This window comes from Brachyistius frenatus, unplaced genomic scaffold (genome assembly GCF_029030835.1).
Source record: "Brachyistius frenatus isolate BFR_SWC_R1_liver_20210118 unplaced genomic scaffold, ASM2903083v1 Contig_7, whole genome shotgun sequence".
In the NCBI taxonomy this organism is placed as follows: Eukaryota; Metazoa; Chordata; class Actinopteri; family Embiotocidae; genus Brachyistius; species Brachyistius frenatus.
The window spans coordinates 2263948-2286779 of record NW_027210606.1 but is presented as its reverse complement, the minus strand read 5'-3'; the positions used below and the strand labels follow the sequence as shown (position 1 = coordinate 2286779).

At 40.1% G+C, this 22832-nt stretch overlaps 1 protein-coding gene across 1 annotated transcript; it reads left to right on the top strand.

Annotated features, from left to right (window-relative positions):
* Nucleotides 1–2407: 2407 nt before the first annotated feature.
* c1qtnf6b (C1q and TNF related 6b) lies at nucleotides 2408–18585 on the top strand. The gene is made up of 3 exons (XM_069689564.1): nucleotides 2408–2445; nucleotides 7312–7504; nucleotides 15239–18585. The coding sequence occupies exons 2-3, from the start codon at nucleotides 7324–7326 to the stop codon at nucleotides 15784–15786; spliced, it is 729 nt and encodes a 242-aa protein (XP_069545665.1). The 5' UTR covers nucleotides 2408–2445; nucleotides 7312–7323; the 3' UTR covers nucleotides 15787–18585.
* The last annotated feature ends 4247 nt before the right edge of the window (nucleotides 18586–22832 follow it).

The window sequence follows — 22832 nt, the reverse complement described above, 5'->3', positions numbered from 1 at the left end:
CTAAATTATTGCTGCAGTCCGTCTGTGAGCAACAGGAACAATCTCTGAACTCTTTGATCCACACTACTATGTGGATTTATAAGATCGTACATTAATTCCATGAGAAGTCTAGCTGCAGAAATAATAGATAGTAAGAAGAACTTTCACATCTTTCATGCTTTGTTTGGACATTTTGTCTTGAGGCTCCCAACACAGAATTCATTCTTCTTCCACATGTACAGTATTTGCTCTATTTTGTCCTGTCCCCTCTTGGCCTAATATTCATCCCCAAGCTGAGCAGGCTGACATGAAACAGAACAAGCAGAACACAGCCAAAACCTTGAGAGCGAAAAGGAAAGCCTGGGTGATGGATAGCAAGACAGAGGAGAGGGAGGGAGGGCTTTGAAACTAGGTTTCAAGATATAGATCATGGGAAATTTGGTGTAAACTAAGATAAGAGATGCTGTTTATAGACAAAAAAAAGATAAACAATGTTAGACTTTTGGTTAATGTCCACCCCCCAAAACCCAGGACAGTACCCCAAAAGTCTGTCAGGTGGCTGGACTTGGTGTTTCTGACCTTGTACTGAGGCACGCAGGAGCTCAGTGGGGCAGCGAGTTGGTAAAGTGCAGCTTTATGAGGCATCACAGGGTGTGCAGGCCATATAATTAGCTGTTTTTACCATCACATCTATCCTTCCATGTCGGTCGACCAATGAGAGTGCCAAGCACGAGATGGCGCCACTCCAAGCCCGCTAAAAAGTGACTTTGTCCCAGTTTGACTCCGATTACAAAAGTTTTCTTTTAAGATGGAATTTCCCTCTCAGTTGATCTTACCCTAAAACATATCATCAGGAGGTATTTTCTGATTTGTGGTGGGTTTTTTTTCTTTGCAGATGATTCCCACAGCACCCCTCTCTCTACTGCAGCTTTTGAAATACCTTCTAAGATCACATTTCAGCAGACCTCAGATTTGTCAGAGGAAGTTGTTGCCATCCTCTTTGAGGTTTTTGTTTTCAGTCATGAAATGTAAGAAGAAAACAAAACAACACAGACAGCGTGTTGGAAGACGGTGCCCCATTCATTGCAAATGAAGCTCCTCACTGGGTGCATACACTGGAACAGATTTTCAGGTTAAAAAAAAGAGACACTGCTGCCATTTTAACAGAATAAATAATGATAAACTTCTCAAACTTTGTTTGTTTATGGGTCTTAATGGATTCAATTCTGACAACACAGAGTCATTTCAAGCTGTCAGTCCCCTTTAGAAAAGCATTTCTTTTGGTAATGGTTGAGATCTAGAACAAGTTTTGTTTGCATTTCATATAACAACAAAATTCTACACACTAAGTACCAACCTACCCTTGAGAAAAACACACGTTTCCTATGTTTTCCACATGTATGACACATGTTTACTACATGTTGCAACATCTGATAACAAAGGGAAAATATGTGGAAAGGTTTTCACACGAGAATCTACACAGGTTTCACACATTCCACCATGAAATGTCCCTAATCACATGTTTACCATGGGCAATATACATGTTTCACATGTCCACAATCACGTGTATGTGGTCACATGAGTTTTTTTACATGTGAAATGTGCGTGGTTGCTCTGTGACTTAATACTGTTTATATTTTTTTAGCTTCGTGCCCATGAATGGGGCCACTGGGCAACCAGGATACCCACATGTTAGATACGGCCATGTCTTCTGACTTTACTGTCCTGCACATCTGAATAAGGGCAGCATATCTTTATAGAAAAAAAAAAATCAGAGAGGAAAATAAAAGTTCTGTAATTAGTATCTGATTCACTTTATCTGTATCACTCTACAAGCACATTTATCTTGCTTTTTTATCTCCTTAACTAAATTATTTTAACACCACAACTGGGTCTTTTACACAGAGAGGCAGGATAAGATCAAATAAGGTGACAGGCTGTGTGCTGGAAATGCTTTTCCACAGTGTTACCGAAGAACTACAGAGAGGGAGTTTATGAGAGGTGATATAATGTGGTTATTTTTAGAAGGCAAAACTGGAATAACAAATTAAAAGAGTTGTTGCAGTCGAGAATCTGAGTCATGGACACAGGAAATAAAAATGTGGACTGAGGAGAGAGGGAGAGAAATGACCTATATTTCTGTTTGGGTGGTGACGGCTCCCCTGTGCCACTTTTAGCTCTCTGTTAGAAAACGTAAGGATGGAGGTCCATCAGCCCTGACTCTCTCAAGCAAGGATATAAGGAGAGAAGGGGGAAGGTATACAGGAGGTAATCACAGGAGGAAGTGAGGGAGACAGACGGACTGGTGTTTGATGAGGGAGGGAGTAACAGTGTGTGTGTCCTGTGTGAGTGTATAGAAAGGAAGGGAGGGAGGGAGGGAGAGAGAGAGAGAGGTCTCTCCTTCCTACTCTCAATCTGACACCAGCAGTCTGTTTTCCCTCCTCGGCTGTGGTGAAACTCCACCAGGTAAGAAAAGCGACCACGCACACTCTGACACCATGTGACAACAACTTTATGACAATCGGCCGACACGACTCTGCAGAGGAATCTTCCAGAGATTTAGAAAGAAAGAAAAAAAAATAGAGAAGAGAACGAAACACCCGGCGGCGCGTTTGCGTGCTTACACAGGATTGCAGAAGTTATTAACAAGTCGCCAACTCAGCAGTCGTTGTCTTTTCTGAAAAGTTGTCCCTGCTGTAACATCGCACGTTCTTACACGCCGGCTCACCGCCCAGCTTCCTGTGTGTGTGTGTGTGTGTGTGTGTGTGTGTGTGTGTGTGTGTGTGTGTGTGTGTGTGTGTGTGTTATCCGGACTGCAGCTGCGTGCCAAACTGATGCTCTGGCGCTGTAGACGTGGCTTCTTAAATGAATTCATTATGAGTGCTGCATGTGTGTTACGATTGAGTCAGTATCGAGCAGTGTGCGTTCAGTTTACTGTAGCTGCTGGGTGTCGTGGTCATGGTGCAAATTAAGCACACGTTTATGGACGGTGGGGGGGGGGGGGGGGGGTTGCTGATGGTCTGTTGGCTCCGGGAGGAGGGAGGTGGAGTAGAAGTGAAATTGTGATGGGATCAATTTAGTTCTAAAGGCGTGGGGATATTAAAGCTTCTAAAAAAAATAATAAAAAAAATGCTTTTAAGCCTTTCTATTTTTTACAGTTGCATAACTGTTATTGGGGCGTTACATTTTTTTTATTCCTCAAAGCAGAGTTCATCTTGGGTCAAATTACTGACAAAGTACTTGGGCAGATCAGTGTTATATCAGCACATTGCATTATACTCCTTATATGAATATAAGGACGTGATGTGTCATACTGAATGTTTGATGGCAATCAACAGGGCTAGTGACCTATATTATTTCCTCCACATTTCCACTTTAATGTCTTAACCCTAAAGAAAACCATGTACAGTCCCACCATGCTATAGCCCTTGATGGCTGATTGAGTAAAGCAATCATTTCATAATATATGGCCGTGATATAAAGCTTATTAATGACAGATGGAGACTTCATGATGTGAGGCTGACTTAAGCAAGACCTAAAGTCTACAGCCAGCTTAAGATTCGTCCTCCAGGTACCATTGATATTTTTATGGTCATGATGCATGCTCAATATCAGTTAGACAAATTCAAAGATGTAGAAATTGTGCATCTTGATCCACAATTTAGTCGGAAAAGTTTTTTATTCACTCATCCTAAAGAGGCTACCAGTCTTAGCACAGTTGAATAACAATGAAACCAGTGATCAGTTTCTCAAATTTCTATGAGTATTTATTACAATGGTCACGTGTACTATTCACAGAAGCATTGGGAATAGCTACAATCACGGCACTGTAAAATGGCATAAGATGTGCTCTTAGATCCCCTCTTCGGTTCAGGGATGATTGTTCCTGGTCACATAGATGGCCTCTTTGACTGCCCGCTCAAACCAGCGTTCATCTCTATTAAGGATGTGCACATCCTCATCCCTATAAGAGTGCTGGTCAAGTCCATTAAAATATAGTAAGTATTACAAAATATTGCAAACCTCAAGATGAATTTCTTCCTCTCGCTGACTGAAGGGCTGCATTGCAACATTGCGCAGATTTATTATAAAATGCAGTATGCCAAGAAAACCAGGACTTTGTGATGCATCCGGTCTTAATTTGCCGTATGCAGGGCAGCATGTGGAGGCTGTGGCTCAGTCGGTAGACTGGGTTGCACACTAATCGGAAGGTTGGTGGTTCAATCCCCAGCTCCTCCTGTCCACATGCCTAAGTGTCCTTGAGCAAGACACTGAACCCCAAGTTGCTCCTGATGGTGAACCATCAGTGTGTGAATGTGCTCCTGATGGCAGCACCTTGCATGGTGATCTGTCTCATTAGTGTGTGAATGGAAAAACCATGTTAAAGTGCTTTGAGACTGGAAGGTGATAAAGCACGATACAAGTCCAGCATGCTTCTCTGGCGGTTCTGACCCACAATCCTCTGCACAGCGGAAGATACGTCACATCGACTGAGCAGCCGAGAGTTGGTGGCGCTAATGCTTTGCCTGGTTCCAATTTACAAAAGGATGAAGAAATTGCATCCTTTTTCCTTTTACTTCAAATGTCACGCTGCAGATCGCAACAGATATGACCAAGAGGGTCAAAGTTCAAGGCGCACTTCTATAACAAAGAGGTGCCTCCTGCCACCAAAGAAACATTAGTGTTGATTGGTTAGTGTTGATCATTGTCTCCAGCTCACCTCTTCCACCAGTTTATCTGTCTGTGAATAGCTGCCTACATTTCCACATCTGTGTAGCAGGCACAAAGGAGTGCAGGTTTTTCTAACCAGATTTCACTCATCAGGGGAGCAGAGGTGATTTTCTGAACAATATAATACACATGAATGTTGTATGTTTTCCTTCCCTATGCTGGATTCAAGTGATGTAAGATTTACTGTAAAGATAAATTACCCACTTGGGAAAACTGTGGTCAATGCACAAGTGTATCAGTAGCATGTGTAATTCTTTGAATCCTCCAAAATAACATTTTTTAGTGTCACTAAAGGGAATCTTGTCAGCTTTCCAATAAAGCAATCCAAATAATCACTTTGATTTTTGAGACGAGCTAAATTTTCCAGGAACTATTTCCCGGCTGCACCATCTACCCTGTTCATATGATTATGACAAAAATGCAGCTTTTGTTTGGATAGTTTTTGAACGGTTTGTAAGCTCTTGTAAGGAGCAGGAGTATGAAGCAGATGACCAAAATAGAAATTAATGTGATAAATCTGAACAAATTTGTCAAACATGCTGCAGAAGTGAGCAGAGACTGACATCTGACTGGTTGTAACAGTGAAGCAGATAATAACTTTTATGGTCGTATTTTACTATCAGTAGTCAGATAAAAATGTTGAGGCTGAGCTCCAGTCATTTCATTTTCTCACAGTCAGGCTCCATCCATCATCTCAAATCCTGTTAGCATTCATCCATCACTGTAAAGACCCCCGGGAACCTCTGTTATTTCTCTCATCTGTCTCTTCGCTGTTTATTTTATTTCCTCCATTTTTCTCAGACATTATCCTCCAATTTTTGGTTTTCTTTTTTTCCTTCATCCTTTTTCTGAGGACTTTATAGGTGAAAAGTGGGGATGGATCAAGAAGTAGATGGAAACAGAAGAGAGGGAAGAAGAGCAATGACAAGATGGGAACTGAGATCTATTGTAGACCGACAAAGACAATGAATGGGAACAGTGGTCAGGACAGAATAGAGAGACTTAGCTGTACTTTTCTCAGGAGTTGGTGAAAATAAAAGTACATCATAAAAGGAAATAATGTTGGATTAACCTTTGTCAGATGATCAGTAATCAAAACACTGCTGATATACCTCAATTTGAAAATTGTATCATACTTTAATATTTCAGGACTGTTGTATGTTATCTTCATGTATGTAGTGAGTTTAGCAAAAGGCACGCTTTGTATAGGTCCATATATTTTGTGTTACTGTAACACGAACACAGACTGATGGACTACTTATTTTATGTCATCTTTTTTTTTTTTCTTAAAGTTTCATAAACGTGCCCTTTGATATTGCCATGGAGAATACATTTTTGTACTTGTTTCTATTGGTGGACATTTAGTTTAGAGAGATCAAAGAGAGTGAAACTGTTGCCAGTTGTAGAAAAGGTGCCAAAGATGCCAGGTACACCTTGGAAATACAAATAAAAGAGCATAAAATCTAAGAATATCAAATCACTGCTCATTTTTTCACATCCACCCGAGTCCACATGTATCCATGTGTACTTAGAGCCACATAACTCCCTCCTTCCATTTTCAATCTATAAATTCCCCCTGGGCTTACTGTGTATTCCTCGATCCAAAACCTCTGGATCCCATATGATAATTCATATCACAAGATCATCTCATCTGTGACTTTGACCTTCAGAGAACAGTATGTCCTTGAAAGTTAGGCCTGGAACACAATGGCTGTATGACGTGTGCGTCACCTTAGACGTGCGTCGCGGCTGCGGCTTGCTTGCGTGTGTGTATACACACCGGCGCTGTCAGCTGCGGTGCTGCGGCTGCAGGTTCTGCCATTGACTCAGTGAGTTTCTCTCTGATAATGGTCATTTATATAGATGTTTTGAGGTCTGACAAGTCATGAGTTTTAACCAAAAAGAAGGCATTTGGTTTATATTTACCCTCGCTCCGAGGAAAGACAGAAGTACTCACTTACACAGAGGAGAGTGCAGTGAAGAAAAACCCGCCCCTCACTTGGTGGAGTACCGTCATGATATATTTAGAGCCCACACTGCTGTGGTTCTGCTCTGATCATACAGTACAAATGTGATCACAGATCGTTTCCCTGTATATTTTAGCTGGGAATCGCGCGTGGCAAAATTAGGTGTCAGGTCTATTTTATAGACAGACAACGAGACGCACGTCTCAGTGGGAGTGTGGATGCTCTAATCCGTTCATATGAACGCTGAAATAAAATGACGCCACGCAGCAACAGGTACTGAACATGCCACTCAGACAGCATGTTCCAGGCCTTAAAGGAAACTTCCCCCCTCAAATATGTATTTTGTCATCTGTTATTGTCAAAGAAATTTCTTAACACTTGGCCAGTTACTCACAGGGATATGAAACATATAGTGCACCACCAACCAACAAAACTGACCAGAATTGTTGTTAATGAGGTAATGGTTTTTCACTTTGCTGGACTTTTTAGAAGTTCCTCTGAAGAAGAAATGAAGTGTTGGATGATGGTTTTTAAGTCATAGATCCAGAAACATCGTACTATGCAATGACTTGACATGGACACACAATTTATCATCCATTTAATAATGCCCCCTTGTTGTTCTTTCCACTCTCAGGTTGTGACAGCCATGCTGACAGTGTGTTTGAGGCTCCTGTTGCTCCTTCCCTTGGTTTGCTGTGTCTCCTCCCCCTCCAGACCTCCTTCCAGACTCTGCAGAAGGTGCTGCGACCAGCTGGACCCATTAGCAACCACGGCTCAGTATCAAATGCCGGAAGTCCGAACCGTCATAAACATGACCATCCTCAAAGGTACAATAGCCTTGATCAGGTTCTATTAATTATACTCTGCCCAAACTATGTTCAGTCAAAGAAGTACCAGTCAAGGTGTAAGTCAGCTGATTCAGTTTGCAGCATTTTGAGAATTGTCTGTAAGCTTCACAGCTTTAGTACATTCAGCAGTGTTTCCGTGTTGAGTTACCAAAACTTTCCATTCTTGAACATCTTTGATACGATCTCTTTGTTTTAAGCTCCTCCACTTCTGCTTCGCTATATGCCTGAATGTCTGACAAAGGTTGTACTTAATCAGGAGAGTTATGATATATATTATAACAGAACAGTGATGCTGAATTGTAGCCATTCATGGATGGTTGAGTGGAAGTGTAAAAAAATAAGAGCGTCTGTCTTTGAAAAGAAAATTAGGTACTCCACCTTTTGAGGAAACCTGGAAACTCTTTGAAAATCAAACTCCCTTCAGCATTTTGTGAAGGAACCAGACATCCAAACACCAATGACTTGTAATAGCTTTTGACTGTATGAAAAGTCTATATCAACATATGTATTAATGTCAGCCATGAGGTGAATAATTAATTTAAAGATGAATTTTTGCTTTGTAAAATCTGTCCACAAACCATTTAAAAGCACAAACCGAATCATTTTATCTGTTTCAAAGAAGCATGCGACTATGTCTGTATCAGCATGATATCTTAGATGGTGGAGGTATGGAAGTCAATAAATGCTGAACAAGCATTTGTTGCCGGAGGTCTCTACAGGTTTTAAGTTTTGGACTTGGTCTTGAATGGATCCAAAATAAACCTAACATTTATTGGATGACTTGGTCTGAAGCTGACATGAACATAATGACCCCTGATCTGGAGCCAACCCAACCTGGCCCTCGTAGAGAGATAACACCAATTCTAGCAGCAGCTAGACTCACCTGGATCATTATTGGAATACCAACTGGACAAAGCTGGCAGTGGTAGTAGAGCCTGAGACCCTCAGTGGGCCATAGAGGTCCCGGCTGTTGTGTGTGGCAGTTATTACTAGTAATTATTATACATTATGCATGTTTTGCCTATAACTTTTAAATGCTTGTTTATAAATTTTTTTCTGATTTTATCTGGTCCATGTTCAGTGTGCTGCATACAAGGATACCAAACAGCAGAGTAACCACTTTATTTATTTATTTATTTATTTATTTTTTTAAATTGAAATAGGCTGAATGACTGATTACAAGATTGAAGATCTCTGTGATACTAATTTCATTTGGAATATCAGTATAATCAAATTTGTATCATCTTTTCCTGGAGTACGAGCAAATCTGCTGGGGACATTTCAGAATATATTTGGAAAAGAAGCAATAATTTATCGTTTGTCATATTTTATAACATACCAAAGACACATAGACATATATCAGAGAATTGCTTTAAATTTCATCACTTTCCTTCAGGAATGACGCATTGGCTCAATGAGCTGTTAAGGGTACCGACACGTTTATTCCCAGATGTATAAGCCTGGGGGAAACATACAAAAAGAAGTGTGACAAGAGAGAGGGATTAAAAGGAAAAGGATTTCCCCATGCAAGAACTATCCAATAAGAGCTGCAGAGAGATTTGTGAGAACATGTGTATCTAATATCAGATGCTACACGGCCAACTTAACTAGAGCAGTCCAAACGATGTGTCATCACTCTGGTGTTATAGCTGTTGGTCTTTTGATCACTGGACAAGCCAAGTCTGTTCTGACCCGCGATCAACCCCCAAACCCCAACTATTGAAGTATCACAAAGAAACGTTATATTTCTCTCTCTCTCGTCTCTCATACACAAGCAAACTGGCAGCTTTCGGCATTTTAGACACTTCTAACACTGGTATATTTTTCTTTCAAACAATGTCCATTTTTTAATTCTTGGACATAGTTGCTGCCCCAAAATCCCTGCGACAGAAGCAACACTTTCCGCTGCAAGACAAACTGACTTACTGCAGTATCAAAACGTGTTGTTTGGCACAGAGATAGAGACAGAGATAGGTAGACATTCACAATGGACCATGTAAGATGCAGGTTGATGAGGTTGAAGTAGGACCTGCACCCTAAAGCTCTATCCACACCTTTATTGAATTTTTAATTATTCACTTAAACTGTTGTTATTTAGCATTCAGGTCAGATGTTCATTAGGGAGTCGGTGAGAGATTGTGTACTTGACACAGGCACAACACAAAAAGATTGTTTTTATTATTATGAAGTATTACCACTGAGGTTATGTACACATCTAGTTACATATACACAAACAATATACACAACCAATACATACAGACACCCTTTTCTTTTGGCTAAGATAAAGTAGGCTTTGAGCATGTGTGATGACTTAGACTTTATTAATCCCACAGTGGGGAAATTTAGTCGTTACAGCAGCATAGAAACACAAAAAGGTGCACACAATAAGAAAAAAATTACAAATACGTATACAATAAAATAAGATAGATAAAAATAATAAATTTATTTAAAAAAATAAGACCAATGAATAAATACATACACACAAACTACATACACAAAAACAAATAAAATAAATAAATAAATACAGCTTGGGATGGATGGAAAGTGTCAGGTGCTATGAAAATAAATGAAATGAAATAAAATAAAATACAGTGCAACGTTATTTTAGGGTGGTGTTGAAAGGTCTGACAGCCGTCGGGACAACGACCTGCGGTAGCGCTCTTTCCTGCTGACGGTGCAGCAGTCTGAGCTGAAGGAGCTGCTTAAAGCTCCTACAGTCTCATGGAGGGCTGAGAGGTGTTGTCCATGATTGATGTCAGCTTGGCTAACATCACCCAGTCCAGAGGACTGTCCAGGACAGAGCCCGCCCTTTTGACCAGCTTGTTCAGTCTCCTCCTGTCCCTCTCTGTACCTGCACAGCTCCAGCAGACCGCTGCATAAAAGATGGCCGACGCCACCACAGAGTCGTAGAATGTCCTCAGCAGAGTCCTGCAGACTCCGAAGGACCTCGGTCTTCTCAGCAGATGGAGTCGACTCTGGCCCTTCTTGAAGAGGACATCCGTGTTGTCCGACCAGTCCAGTTTATTGTTGAGGTGAACACAGGAATTTATAAGTGTCCACAATGTCAATGTCCAATCCCTGGATGTTCACCGGTGTAGTTCGTGTTGCCCTCCGGCGGAAATCAATCACCATCTCCTGCGTCTTGCTGGTGTTAATCCGGAGGTGATTGAGATCACACCAGTGGACGAAGTCAGCGTTGACCTCCCTGTACTCCAGATCGTTCCCTTCTGATACCCGTCCAACGATGGCTGTATCATCAGAGAACTTGTGGATGTGGCAGCAGTCAGTGTTGTACCTGAAGTCTGACGTGTACAGGGAGAACAGGAAGGGGGAGAGCACCGTGCCCTGCAGACCACCACATCAGACACACAGCTGTGAAGCCTCACATACTGCGGTCTGTTGGTGAGGTAGTCGATGGTCCATGCAGTCAGACGGCCGTCGACTCCAGCTCCCTCCAGCTTCCCCCCGAGCAATGATGAATGAATGGTGTTGAACGAGCTGGAGAAGTCAAAGAACATGACCCTCACATGATCTGTAATGTGCTTCATTTTGCATTTTCATGTTGTTTAGTTGTGCGCACTAGTGTGTGCTGTTGGGTTTACTCCCACAAAGCTGCGGTGAGCGGATTCAAACAATCAGTTAGTCAGCCAATCTCAATTTGAGAGAACAGCCAGCCAAATTTCTCCAAAGAAAACCAGAACCTTCAGTCATGTACGAAGACGATTCCTCTTCCACACGTTTTTGACACTTCATACTTTAATCGGATGAAATTACATTTAACACATATTGATATATGCAGGAGGTTCAAGGTCACGTAACTTCACATTTGCATAATCTCAAATGTAGTTGGAGATTTTTCCTTTGCAGTTATGTTAATCAGAAGGGGTCTCTGGATCTCATAATATATTGATTCTAAAGGATGCCATTTACATCTATTAATGTCTTATTATCCTTTTGGGTTAGTTTTAAATCATAATAATTTAGAATCTGATGTTTTTTGGTGATATTTGGACCTGTTTTAAGTTGGAGTATAAAGTTCAGCAGTTAATTCTGATTTTCAACACTTAAAGTAAGATGTCAGTTTGTCTTCAATGTCAGTCAACCGATGAGTTTCAATCCACCTTTTTAAAATTCACAGAACAGCAATATTAGTGCCGGCACTCTTTGGTCATGTGACCCTCTTCTTGCACATGCATTTGCTGAAGTTGTTTCTTCTGTATCAATCTCTATAAACAGTGATGTTTTTGGAGGCTTTTGCTGCAATACTTTTTATTTGATTAAAATTGAAGCCCAAGTTGAACTCTTTATTAATTTGCTTCTCGTTTTGAGAAATAAAAATGATTAGTCGTACACAGGTTAGTACTGTCTCCTCATAGCAAGAAGGTCCTTTGTTTAAATCACTGATAGATGGAATGAATGGAATAGCTGAATGTTTGTTGAACTGATTTATGTTTAGTCTGCTATCTAAAAGGAAAGTTTGGACCTTGAGCCCATTTAGAAACACGTTATGTATACAATGTAAAAAAACCACTGTCTAATTGTTTAAAGGTCCACTTACAACCTTTTTAGGGAGCATTCAAGTTCATCTGGCAGTTTCTTTGAACAATGAAACTGTCCAAACTGTCCTCACGTGACCGAAGTTCATGAATGATGTGTTCCATAGTGTAAGATAGTTTGGCTAGAGATTGCAACTCTTGTTCCCAGATGGTCTCTGGCATTGGAAGTAAATGGCATGCCCAGTATTTTTCTCCAGATGTCCACTGGCTTCTGAATAAGGAATATACCTTTTTTTAGTCTGGTGTTCACTTCACAGAGAGCTGATTTTGTCTCTTTAGTCTCTTGTTCAGGGTCCTTGACGCATGATTTTCCACACCACCAGTCTGCCTCTGTGGAGGAAACGTATGAATGGACTGTGTTGTGCAACAGTTTTAGGCACTTGAGACATTTCTTATCTGTCTGATAACAAAAAGCTGTTAACTTTTAAGAGCCAGGGCTTATAGACTAAGTATTTTTGCAGCAAAATAAACAACAGTACAATGCATAAAGTCCATTTTTCCAAAATGAAAGGACAGGAAACTATAACTCCATTAGCCATAGAAACGGTAGGTTGAGGGTAAAATAGTGAACCATTAAAGTAACTCCCAATTATGCTCCTGGTATTTATTAAACATGCAGAGTTACAAGTGAGCATGAATAGAGTGTTTGACTTCAGCTTGACTGATGAGCACCACAGGTCATCAAGTGCGGAGTTGCTGCAAAGCTTATGTTTGTGGAAACTACTGTAACTCTCCTCAGGACTTTTTGTGTTGGCACTGGCAGCTGCAGAGGATGAGCAGTGTTGACCTCCACAGGAAGTGTTGGTCATGGTGAGCGAGGGCAGCAGCTCTGTTGCTGCTTCCTGTGGTTTATTCAGCCCAGAGGTATTTAACTCATGACTAGGTCAGGACCCGCGGAAAGGGAGAAAGGAACATCCTACAAACAGCACAGCAGGATTCAACGACAATAAATTATTCAGAGATTTATGTTATACAAGCCTGAGAGCCTTGCATATATGTATACACATATATTTACATATTAGCATTTCAATGAAGCTGTAAAACCGCAGTCGGCACACGAACATTTCATCCCTCAACTGAATGTAGAAAATACTAAAACTGTCACCAACCTTTCATCTGACAGTTTCGATTAGCTCTACTGTTTCTCAGTTCATTTGCTTCTGTTTATAGATGAGGGAGTGTTTTTGTAGTTCACAGGTCTTTTTTTTTTTTTTTTTTTTTTTTTTTAACAGCTGCTTCATGTTGATATGGTGATGACATTTATAAAGGTCTAGCGTACAAGCAGTGTCACTTGATTTCATAGCAAATAGGTTTTTGTGCTCTGGAAACAATAGCAACACTCAAAATGTTCACCTCACCAGAGACATTTCAGTCAGGCAGCAGTCAGCGTATACATAAGCTCATTTATCATTTTCAGAGCGTGTCGTTGCATAAACAACGTGAATTTCAAAGTGTTGGGATGTGCTACAGAATCCAACAAAGCCGAATGTAAGTATGTGTAGAGAAATTTGATAAAGATACATCCAATTAGCACGTGTGAAGTGGAGTCAAATAGTTTGAACAATTAGGGTTTGTATTTACAGAAAGGAGACAAATAAAGGAAACACCAGAAGCAACCAGGTATCATGACAAAGCTTGTAAGACACCTGTCACATTTTGCTTAGCTAAGGCCTGAAAAGTAAAGTGCATCAGATGTTGTATGTTCAATACTTTACGCTATGGTTGTAACTTAGTTATGATACTTAAAAGAAGTGTATGCTTTTGTCATCTCGGAGAGTCAAACACTCGTCTCCCAGGTGAAAGTCTACAGGACTTTGTTGCACATTGTTGTCACTTTTGCGGTGTGGTCATACGTATGTGCACTGTTTTTTTTTTTTACAATGAATTAAGATAACCTGAATCATTGGGGTTCTGACATTCAGGTCCCTGTTCTTGTACTCACTTACTTGTATATTTTCATGAAGTAGCCTGCATGTTCATTTGCTTACAGAGCGGGGGAAGTGAGATCCGATCTCAAGTGGTCACCCAGGACGCATGTTGATGCAAGTTGGAAACACTCGGCCTAAAGCTGGCCACTCATGAGCCGATCACAGCCAGGCCAGTATGTCTGGATTGACAAAGCCAAATGGAAACAGCCTAACTGACACAGTACCCTTTAGTGGACACATATTACATGCTTTGGCATGATAATTATAATTCTTAATTATTTTCTTGTCTGACTTTAACACACAACAAACTGTCCTGATCTTATGAATGCAGCCCTGGTTTCCAGTTTCTTTGCTGCAGCTCTGTCTCGTACTATACAGAGTGAAAGTATTTGTTCAGGGACTCACACTTAACAAAATCTTCATTAAATGTGTTTCTTTTTTTTCTTTCAGTCAGGTGCTTTCAGTCGGACATTCAAAAGCTGACCGTTATCCTTTGTTCGCTTTTAACTATAACTTTAGGAAGAAGAAAAAAGTAAAACAGTTATTACACTTTCCACTGGTCTTCAGTAGAGATAAAAAAATAAAAAAAGGCAATACATTTCATAAAAATTGGATCATCCAAAATTTGTAGCTTCTAAAACCAGCTGCCATTTTTTATCCTTAAATACTTCTGTTTGAACATTTTGTTTTAAAGTCCACCAGGAGTTTAAAATCAAGATATGCACCAAAACAACTCCTTCAAATTTATTAGCAGGATTTGAAATGTCAAATATAAAAGCCTCCTCGGATCTTTTCTCCATTTATGGATTTGTAACCCTTATGAAAGATAGAAATATGCTCAACACTAATGTGTGCATGACTTCACTGCACTAAGACCTGTGATAAAGTCTAGAACCTGTTGCTTATTTTGTAAGAGCTGCACTTTGTTTAATTGCAAGATCACTTCTCTAAATCTGGGCTCATCATGTTCTTGAAAAATGTGTCTGGTCCAGCCAGGAATAGTATCATTAGGTCTGGATCTGGATCAACCTTTACTGTTAGTGGGTAAGATGAGGACTAATTTACATCTCAACTAACAAAACAAAATTCCACGGTGTTACCTCAGGGAGCAATAGAAAACCTTTTTCCTGTGAAAATACTTGTATTAAGAGCTAATTGTTTTAAATGATCCATATATTCCACAATTTTATGTCATAATCACTTACCTGTGTTTCATCGTGTCCCTCCAGGTGATAAAGGGGACAAAGGAGACAGAGGTACACCTGGAAAACCGGGTCTGGAGGGCCCTTCTGGCTCCCGAGGACCCATGGGCTCCAGAGGCAGCAAAGGCCAGGCGGGCGCCCCGGGAGACGCCTGCAAGATCCCTTACTCCTCCTTCTCGGTGGGACGTCGCAAGGCCCTGCACAGCGTGGACTACTACCAGGCGCTGGTGTTCGACACGGTCTTCGTCAACCTCCACGAGCACTTCAACATGTTCAAAGGCAAGTTCTACTGCTACGTGCCTGGGATCTACTTATTCAACATCAACATCCATACCTGGAACTTTAAGGAAACCTACCTCCACCTGATGCACAACGACAAGGAGCAGGTGATCCTGTACGCTCAGCCCAGCGAGAGGTCCATCATGCAGAGTCAGAGCGTCATGCTGGATCTGGCTCTGAATGATGAGGTCTGGGTCCGACTCTACAAAAGGGAGAGGGAGAACGCCATTTACAGTGACGACGTGGATGTTTACATCACATTCAATGGATACCTGGTGGCACCCAGCATCCAGTGAAAACATGACAAAGGGATTAATGACAGGATTGGCAGGATGTCTGGGGCGGATTATTTAGTCTTTTCTGCCTTGGATACTGCTTTGTGCCAAGAAAGAAGAATTAAGTAGAGAACATTGTACGTTTGGTGCTTATTAAATAATCCTTTCAGTCTGGAAAGGAAAATGTTGTTTCTTCTTAAATGAGAATCAACCCAAAGTTTTACAATCAAAAGCAACATTAATAAGAGAGTGAGATAGCTCAGCACACAATTAGGACAAAATGATGAAACACTTCCTTTGCACTAGAAAAAAAAAACTATTTTGTACAAAGTAAATAATTTTTTCCTACTTCTGTGCTGTGCACTCTCCTCTTGGATCACTCCGTTCAGGGACTTTGTGGAAAAACACACGTATTACTTCAGGAATTATATATCTGTGCAATGGGTCTTTTACAGCATTTCTGTTTCTTAATACAGACAGAGTATCTGCCAGATTGAAGTGTTTCTTTGGACTGACTGCTGTCAAACCTTTAATAAATGTTTCCTTGGTGCTTTCCAGAGGAACACTTTAAAAGATCGGTTCATCCAAATCACAAAAAAAAAAAAAAAAAAACGGTTATACTCTGATGGGATGTAGCCATGCTAACAGTTAAAGGTCCCTTATTGTTTAGATACAGATTAGATTCCATGTCCTTTGTTCATCCAGTACGCCGTGGTGTTATGTAACTGCTGTGAAAGTGTCAAAATTCTCAGTTCAAGGATAAATGCACACAGCCAATCAGAAGACAGTCATTGATATCAATGCGTAAAGACACAGACACAAAACAGCCTGTTCTTTGTAAAGCTCCAAAGAGTTGTAAAGCTTTTTTGAGATAGCTTTTGGTACTTGTAACCACAAAAAAACATTTTTGACATATTTCAAGAGTGATAATAGAGTACTGGAAAAGTGAAAAATATAGAACCTTTGAAATTGTATTTGTTGAAGTGAAGAGATCCACTTGTTTTATTTGATTATATTGTACAGTGAGACATTTAGCTATAAAATGATTACCCACGTTCACCAAACGTGCCTTCGAGATTCGTAGATGTTTCATAAGTCCATGACACAGTCAAAACTATACTCAGGGTTAGAGTAAGTTTGTCTTATAATCAAGTGGAAGCAAATGGATCTCAGCTTGTTCACTTAGTTCTGATTTTGTTTAGAAATTTCCTTCAGCCCAATTAGCAACAACATGTTTACATGTTGATGCAGGAGATAAAAATAGGAGATTACTATATTTCTACCAGTTATATGATGGTAATCACAGGTTAAGTGATGGTGGACCAAATTTTTGAACAACTGTAGTTTGAAACAATTCTGTATGATCTGATGCTCCTTTTAGACCGTGTCTCTTTTTTCATTGAATTTGTACACATTGGTTTTGGAAGTGGTCTTCTACTATTTGTATCAGTCCAATATTTTGAACCAGTGAAGACCTCAGGAGCTTTGCTTGTTGTCAGTTTGGCTTGAGAATATTCAAATTTGTCTCATACTGTGAGGACAGTGTCCCAACCTGTTGGAGAAAGGTTTGTCTTTGGCCAGCCCAGTCTTTTCTAGGTGTACTTAGTGGCAGATTAAGTTGAACTTTATGATTTATAAGGAACATCGCTAAGCTTGTTTGTTACAATGTTTACAAGTTCAGTATCTCATCATCTCTGTTCCTCCTTGTCATGTTGAATTGATCACAAGTCAAATCCTGCTGCACGTATGGAACTTCATTTCTGACCCATGAATCTCTTCCTTCATCTGCGCGCATCAAAATGAGCTGAATTTTGTTGGTAGTGTTGACATTGAAAATTATGTTTTAAAAGCTCATCAGCAGTGCCTCCTCTCAGAAACAATGGTTTGGTTACTCAAGTAAATCATTCATATTGTTTGTATTGGGAATGCTGACGACTAAAGAAAACTGCCAACTGTAAAACCTAAAAAAAATGTCTTCAAGCACAACCAAAATGACCTGCATAGGTTTAAAGTGGGAAGTATTATGTTTTTGGTGAACTGACCATTCAAACATATTCCAACATATCAAAATACATGTGTAAGATGCTTGGTAAAAAATGCAGGGACACATAAATGTTTTGATGATTAAATATCACAACATGGTATCAAGTGTGTAATACCCTGTCAGTGTCACATTTTGCCTTGCCTATACATTAAAAGTAAGCAGCCTAATTGTTAGGCATAAAAAACAACAGTTAAGGAAAAGACAATGGTTTGGGTTAAAATAATTAATTTTACATAGGTAGCGCTACATAAGTCATATAAGTTCCTTAATAAATACATTACATTATGTAAGCAACTTAATTGAATGACCTAAAAGAAACCCACGTCCACTTTTACTTTGTCTCAGATTCAAATGCAGGTCTCAAAGCAATGTGTTTGTTCTGTTCAACCATCCTGACCTCCTCTTACTTGGAGTTTACTCTTTGTAACATTACCACCTTCTTAAACCACATGCGTGTACCTTTTACGCCTTGGTGAGGCAAAACGTGACACTGACACGCAATCCTCGAGTGAGTGACGGCTGAATATCATTCAGCCATCAGTATTCAGAGACTTCGAACTGCAGAGCAGTTTATGTAAATAGCTGTATATTATCTGTCTGTAATAGCTTGACTACGCTACCACTTATGTTGCAGAGGCTGGACTGTGTATGTGTGTTTTTAATGGTAAACAAAATTTCTTCTCTCACTAACCAAGTCTTTGCTTGTTCTGTATTACTGAGCAACAAAAAGTTGCTTGAGTAAAATGAATAAAAAGTTTTCATAGTTTCACATTGAATCAGGAGTCTGTATATTCCATTAATATGTGAAAATATCACCTTTTTTTTTTTTTTTTTTTTTTTACCACAAAGCACATGCACATTTTCATCACATTTCACATTTCTGCAGGGAAATTATCCTCACCCATCTAATTATTTACAAATGACACTGTCCAGTTTGGAACTTGGCACACAATTAAACCACTCAACCCTATGAGGGAATTGGCATTTGAGATTTTAACCCCCAAAATTGGCCAGCTCTCCAAAATAAACAAGCTAGCAAACAAAAACCCATCGCAAACTCTCAGAGACGACGGACTAGTCTGCAACATGCCAGCTCCATCTGTTTTGCCATATCTCTCCCATTAGCCGTAATGCTGTCCTCAGGGAAGCTTTGCTAGAGGAAAAGCAGACTGCAGCATTGTAAATACTTTAAGCCTGCAGTGGAGATCTGAAAGGCTCTTTTGGGAAACAAGGCAGGACATCTTTCCTGGATCATCAGCCCACATTAGTGAGGGCTGTTCCAACATGCACAGCAGACAAGCTGTTAGTTAGAATGGGCACTTAAGGTGTGTAATTTGGCCTAGTTTGGGTTTACCGAAATTAGTTCTGCTACTCAAGCAAGAATACTTACTCACTTGTGATATGACGAGGTTAAAATGTCAAAGGTAAAAACATTAAAAAAAAAAAAAAAAAAATGCAACAGGAGAGATAAGCTGTTGGAAAAGACAAGACAAAATAATTATACATGTTAAATAGGTTCCTTTTTGAGGTTGTTACATTTGTCTTGTTATTGAGTATATTGGGTTCATTTTCCAGTTAAATGAAGCAGTTTTCTTTCTCAAGCAGCACACTGCCTAATCATTATGACACCATTTGTTCTGCAGATAGATAAGAAGTAAAGGGATAAAGTAACTACATCACAATTTCTGTATTCAAAATTCGAATCAGCATGTGACTTACCTGGAGATAAAAATATAAAAAGACACATCAAAAACTTCATAATGGAACTTTCTTGAGATTTCTTGGAGGTGTGCAGGACAGATTAAGTAGAAGTGTATGAAGACCAAGGAGCAGTGACGTGTGGAAATTGTCTAGAAACAGACCGCTACGCTTTATGTACAGTCAAATATATTAAAAGTTTCACATGCCATGTAGAGATTCTTTAATATACCTATTGCATTGCTGATTTAACTTTATCCTTATTTAATTGCACTGCCATCCTAAGCGCTGGATGTGCTGAAAAGACCTGTGTGACTGTGCTCATACTTGACATGGAGCCAAGTGAAAGTCAATTTGTGTAGCAGTAATATATCTTGTCATGTTTTGTCACATGAATGATTTCCTGACAAACAAATGACTCTGGAAATGTCCTGTGGGTGAAGACCCAGAATCTCTTAAGTGGTCTGATATTGACATTTTGACCTGTGAGCAGTTCTTATGATGGATGTTTGTGATTTGACAGGTTGTAGATCATGCTCCAGGCTTTACTTAAATGTGTGCAGTGGACATATTTCTCATTCATATCTGTTTTGTGTTACACAGTTTTGATAAGCTGACACACTAAAGCTCCTAGAAAAGGCTAAACCAGCAATTGTCGTCAACAAAGGAATATGAAAATAGTCAAGGTTTTTTTGGCCACATTGAACATAATAAGGTGTGAAATTGCCTTTATTCAGACCGCCCGCCCAAATCAGCTTTTTGTCACATAAAGATTGTATCCGGATTGATTTTTGAAAGTTTGGACTGCAAAAAAAAATGCTCAAATCACATTTCAAAACACTTTTGGACGTGATTTGAAATGCGTTTACAATCAAATTTTTTACAGACACATCTCAGTCTGGACGCTGTGGTGGCTCGGATAGGACTTTTTGCATCACTCACAACGGGACACACAATACCGACATTATTTTCAGAGTGACAGAATGAGTAGGATATATGCTACAAGCAGAGCTATCAGAGAGTGTCGATTTTGGCCCTATAGAGGACAACAACAACAACAACAACAACAGTCTGTGGACAAATGCTGCAATAAATTGTCTGCTTTGCTTCTGTGTTGGAGAGTTACATCACCAGCATAGCTAAGCATATGTCAACCCATGCTGATAGGTTGGTGATGTCTGGACAAACCAAATCTGACCCCCTCTTTTGCAAATAACAGTGATATGAGAATCAAATCCGACTTGCCTGCAGATTCTCAGTTGTCCATTTCTTTGCACCTGAATAACTATCCAACACAAACATTTCCCCACACTTGGATCCATTGAAGGACTGTGTCTGTCTTCCTGAAGGTGGTTCTCACTTCGTTAACATGGGACTAAAGCGCAATTCTTCTCATAACGACAAACTTACAGAAATGTTTTTTTGAGGGCTGGAGAAATTCCCAAAGAATTAACCTGGATAAGAAGAACCACATGCAGAGTGGAGTGAAGAACATTTTAAACAGTCCTGGAGATCCTGGACGAAGTAACACCAGGGAAGAGGGCACCATGACCTCTGATATTCTCTTGTGATCCAGACCAATAATATTCCTCTGTAAAAAAATAATATAGGATTGGATCACAAGATTGTCAATGAATGAGGCCTACAGCATGCCTGCTTCTCTGTTGTTCTGCAGTTATGTAACTGACCAGGCAAAATGTAAACTGAAGGGTGGAGCTGGTGTGGTGGGGGGAGGGTTTTGATAAATGTTATTAGACTATGAAGAGAGGTTAAAGACAGTTTTATTTAAGTCGGGGAGTTTGAAGGCTGAGCCCGAGGCTAACAGCTGTTTTCAGGGCTGACTGAGCTGCAGCCTACTCTCCCGCAGATTATAAACAGGAAACGGGGCCGGGTGCCGAGGCAGCGCTCTCCTAATTACAACCACATGACCTCTGACCACACTCATCTGTCAGAGGGAGACAGGACTGATAGACAGGGGGGAGAAAAAGGAGCTGGGAGGAGGGAGAGGAAAACAGGTAGGAGCAAACGAGCAGCTGGGAGCTTCATGGAAAGAAAACATAATGAAAGTGGAAATCGAATGAAAATATGTATGACAGATCAAAAGACACAACCTAGTTCCCGACATATTCTTGAAATCACAAAATTACGACTGTTTAAAATAGAAAATACCAAGATATAAATCTCCTAAATCTACAGTTTTTAGATCTACAGTCTCCCATTGCAGCAGACAGGAAGGCATGCTGAGAGAGCCAACTAACCTTTCACACACCCTCCAAAGTAAGCAACATAATTTCTAAGTATTGGAGAGTTATATCCCTTTTAGATGGAGCGCACATACCAGTGAGCTACAGTGTGTGTGTGTGTGTGTGTGTGTGTGTGTGTGTGTGTGTGTGTGTGTGTGTGTGTGTGTGTGTGTGTGTGTGTGTGTGTGTGTTACTTAATGGAGACCCACGAGGTCATTTGGAGTTTTATGTTGGTACCAGTCTGCATCTCCTTTCTTTTTCTTCCTTTCTTCCTTTCTTTCTTTCTTTCTTTCTTTCTTTCTTTCTTTCTTTCTTTCTTTCTTTCTTTCTTTCTTTCTTTCTTTCTTTCTTTCTTTCTTTCTTTCTTTCTTTCTTTCTTCCTTCCTCCCTCCCTTTTGGTTTGGTTTGTTTTTTATCATGGCGCACAAATGCTTGTAGCACACTTTGAAGGTTTTCACAAAACTTGCACAAGAACTATGAATTCCATTAAAAGCAGTCAAGACGTTAGAAAATAATTACACAGAATAAAATACAAGTAGCTGACAGCTCTGTGTATCTGTCCTGAGGGTAGCCATGCTTATTAACAGCATACTTATATGTTCTCGGTAGCAAAGATCACCACATTGATATTGACTTTTTAAGCGCCCTTGACAGGACCGATACATCTTCACTCCTAAATGACACAACAGGTAATTTCACTTTTCAAAGCTGTTTTCTTGGCCTGTTCTTTTCTGTTGTCCTGCATCCATGTCAAGTAACTGTCCAACAAATACCGCTGATGCCTCAGACAAATGCACAGGTGCCTTAAGGCTTGGGCACCAAAAGTACATGGGTTTAGGAAACGATTCTGCTTTGGGTTACATGTGACACAGTGGTGGTCTGGTTAGGTGAATAATAACTACATTACTTTGGCAAGAAACATTACATACACAAGTTACTTAAAAAAGGTCTTTATATATTTCTGCCTTAATGGACTCAAACAGCAGCCTACTGGTTAAAGTCCTGTGTTTGATCCACCCAGCCATCACCATCCTCCTGCCCGTATACACTGTCCTTCTTTATACTCCATCATAAGACTTTCT

Bases quoted from the DNA above. Each gene is read 5' to 3' on its own strand.
- c1qtnf6b (XM_069689564.1), top strand. From the start codon at position 7,324: ATGCTGACAGTGTGTTTGAGGCTCCTGTTGCTCCTTCCCTTGGTTTGC. The intron at 7,505-15,238 runs GTACAATAGCCT...GTGTCCCTCCAG, and splicing joins AAACATGACCATCCTCAAAG to GTGATAAAGGGGACAAAGGA.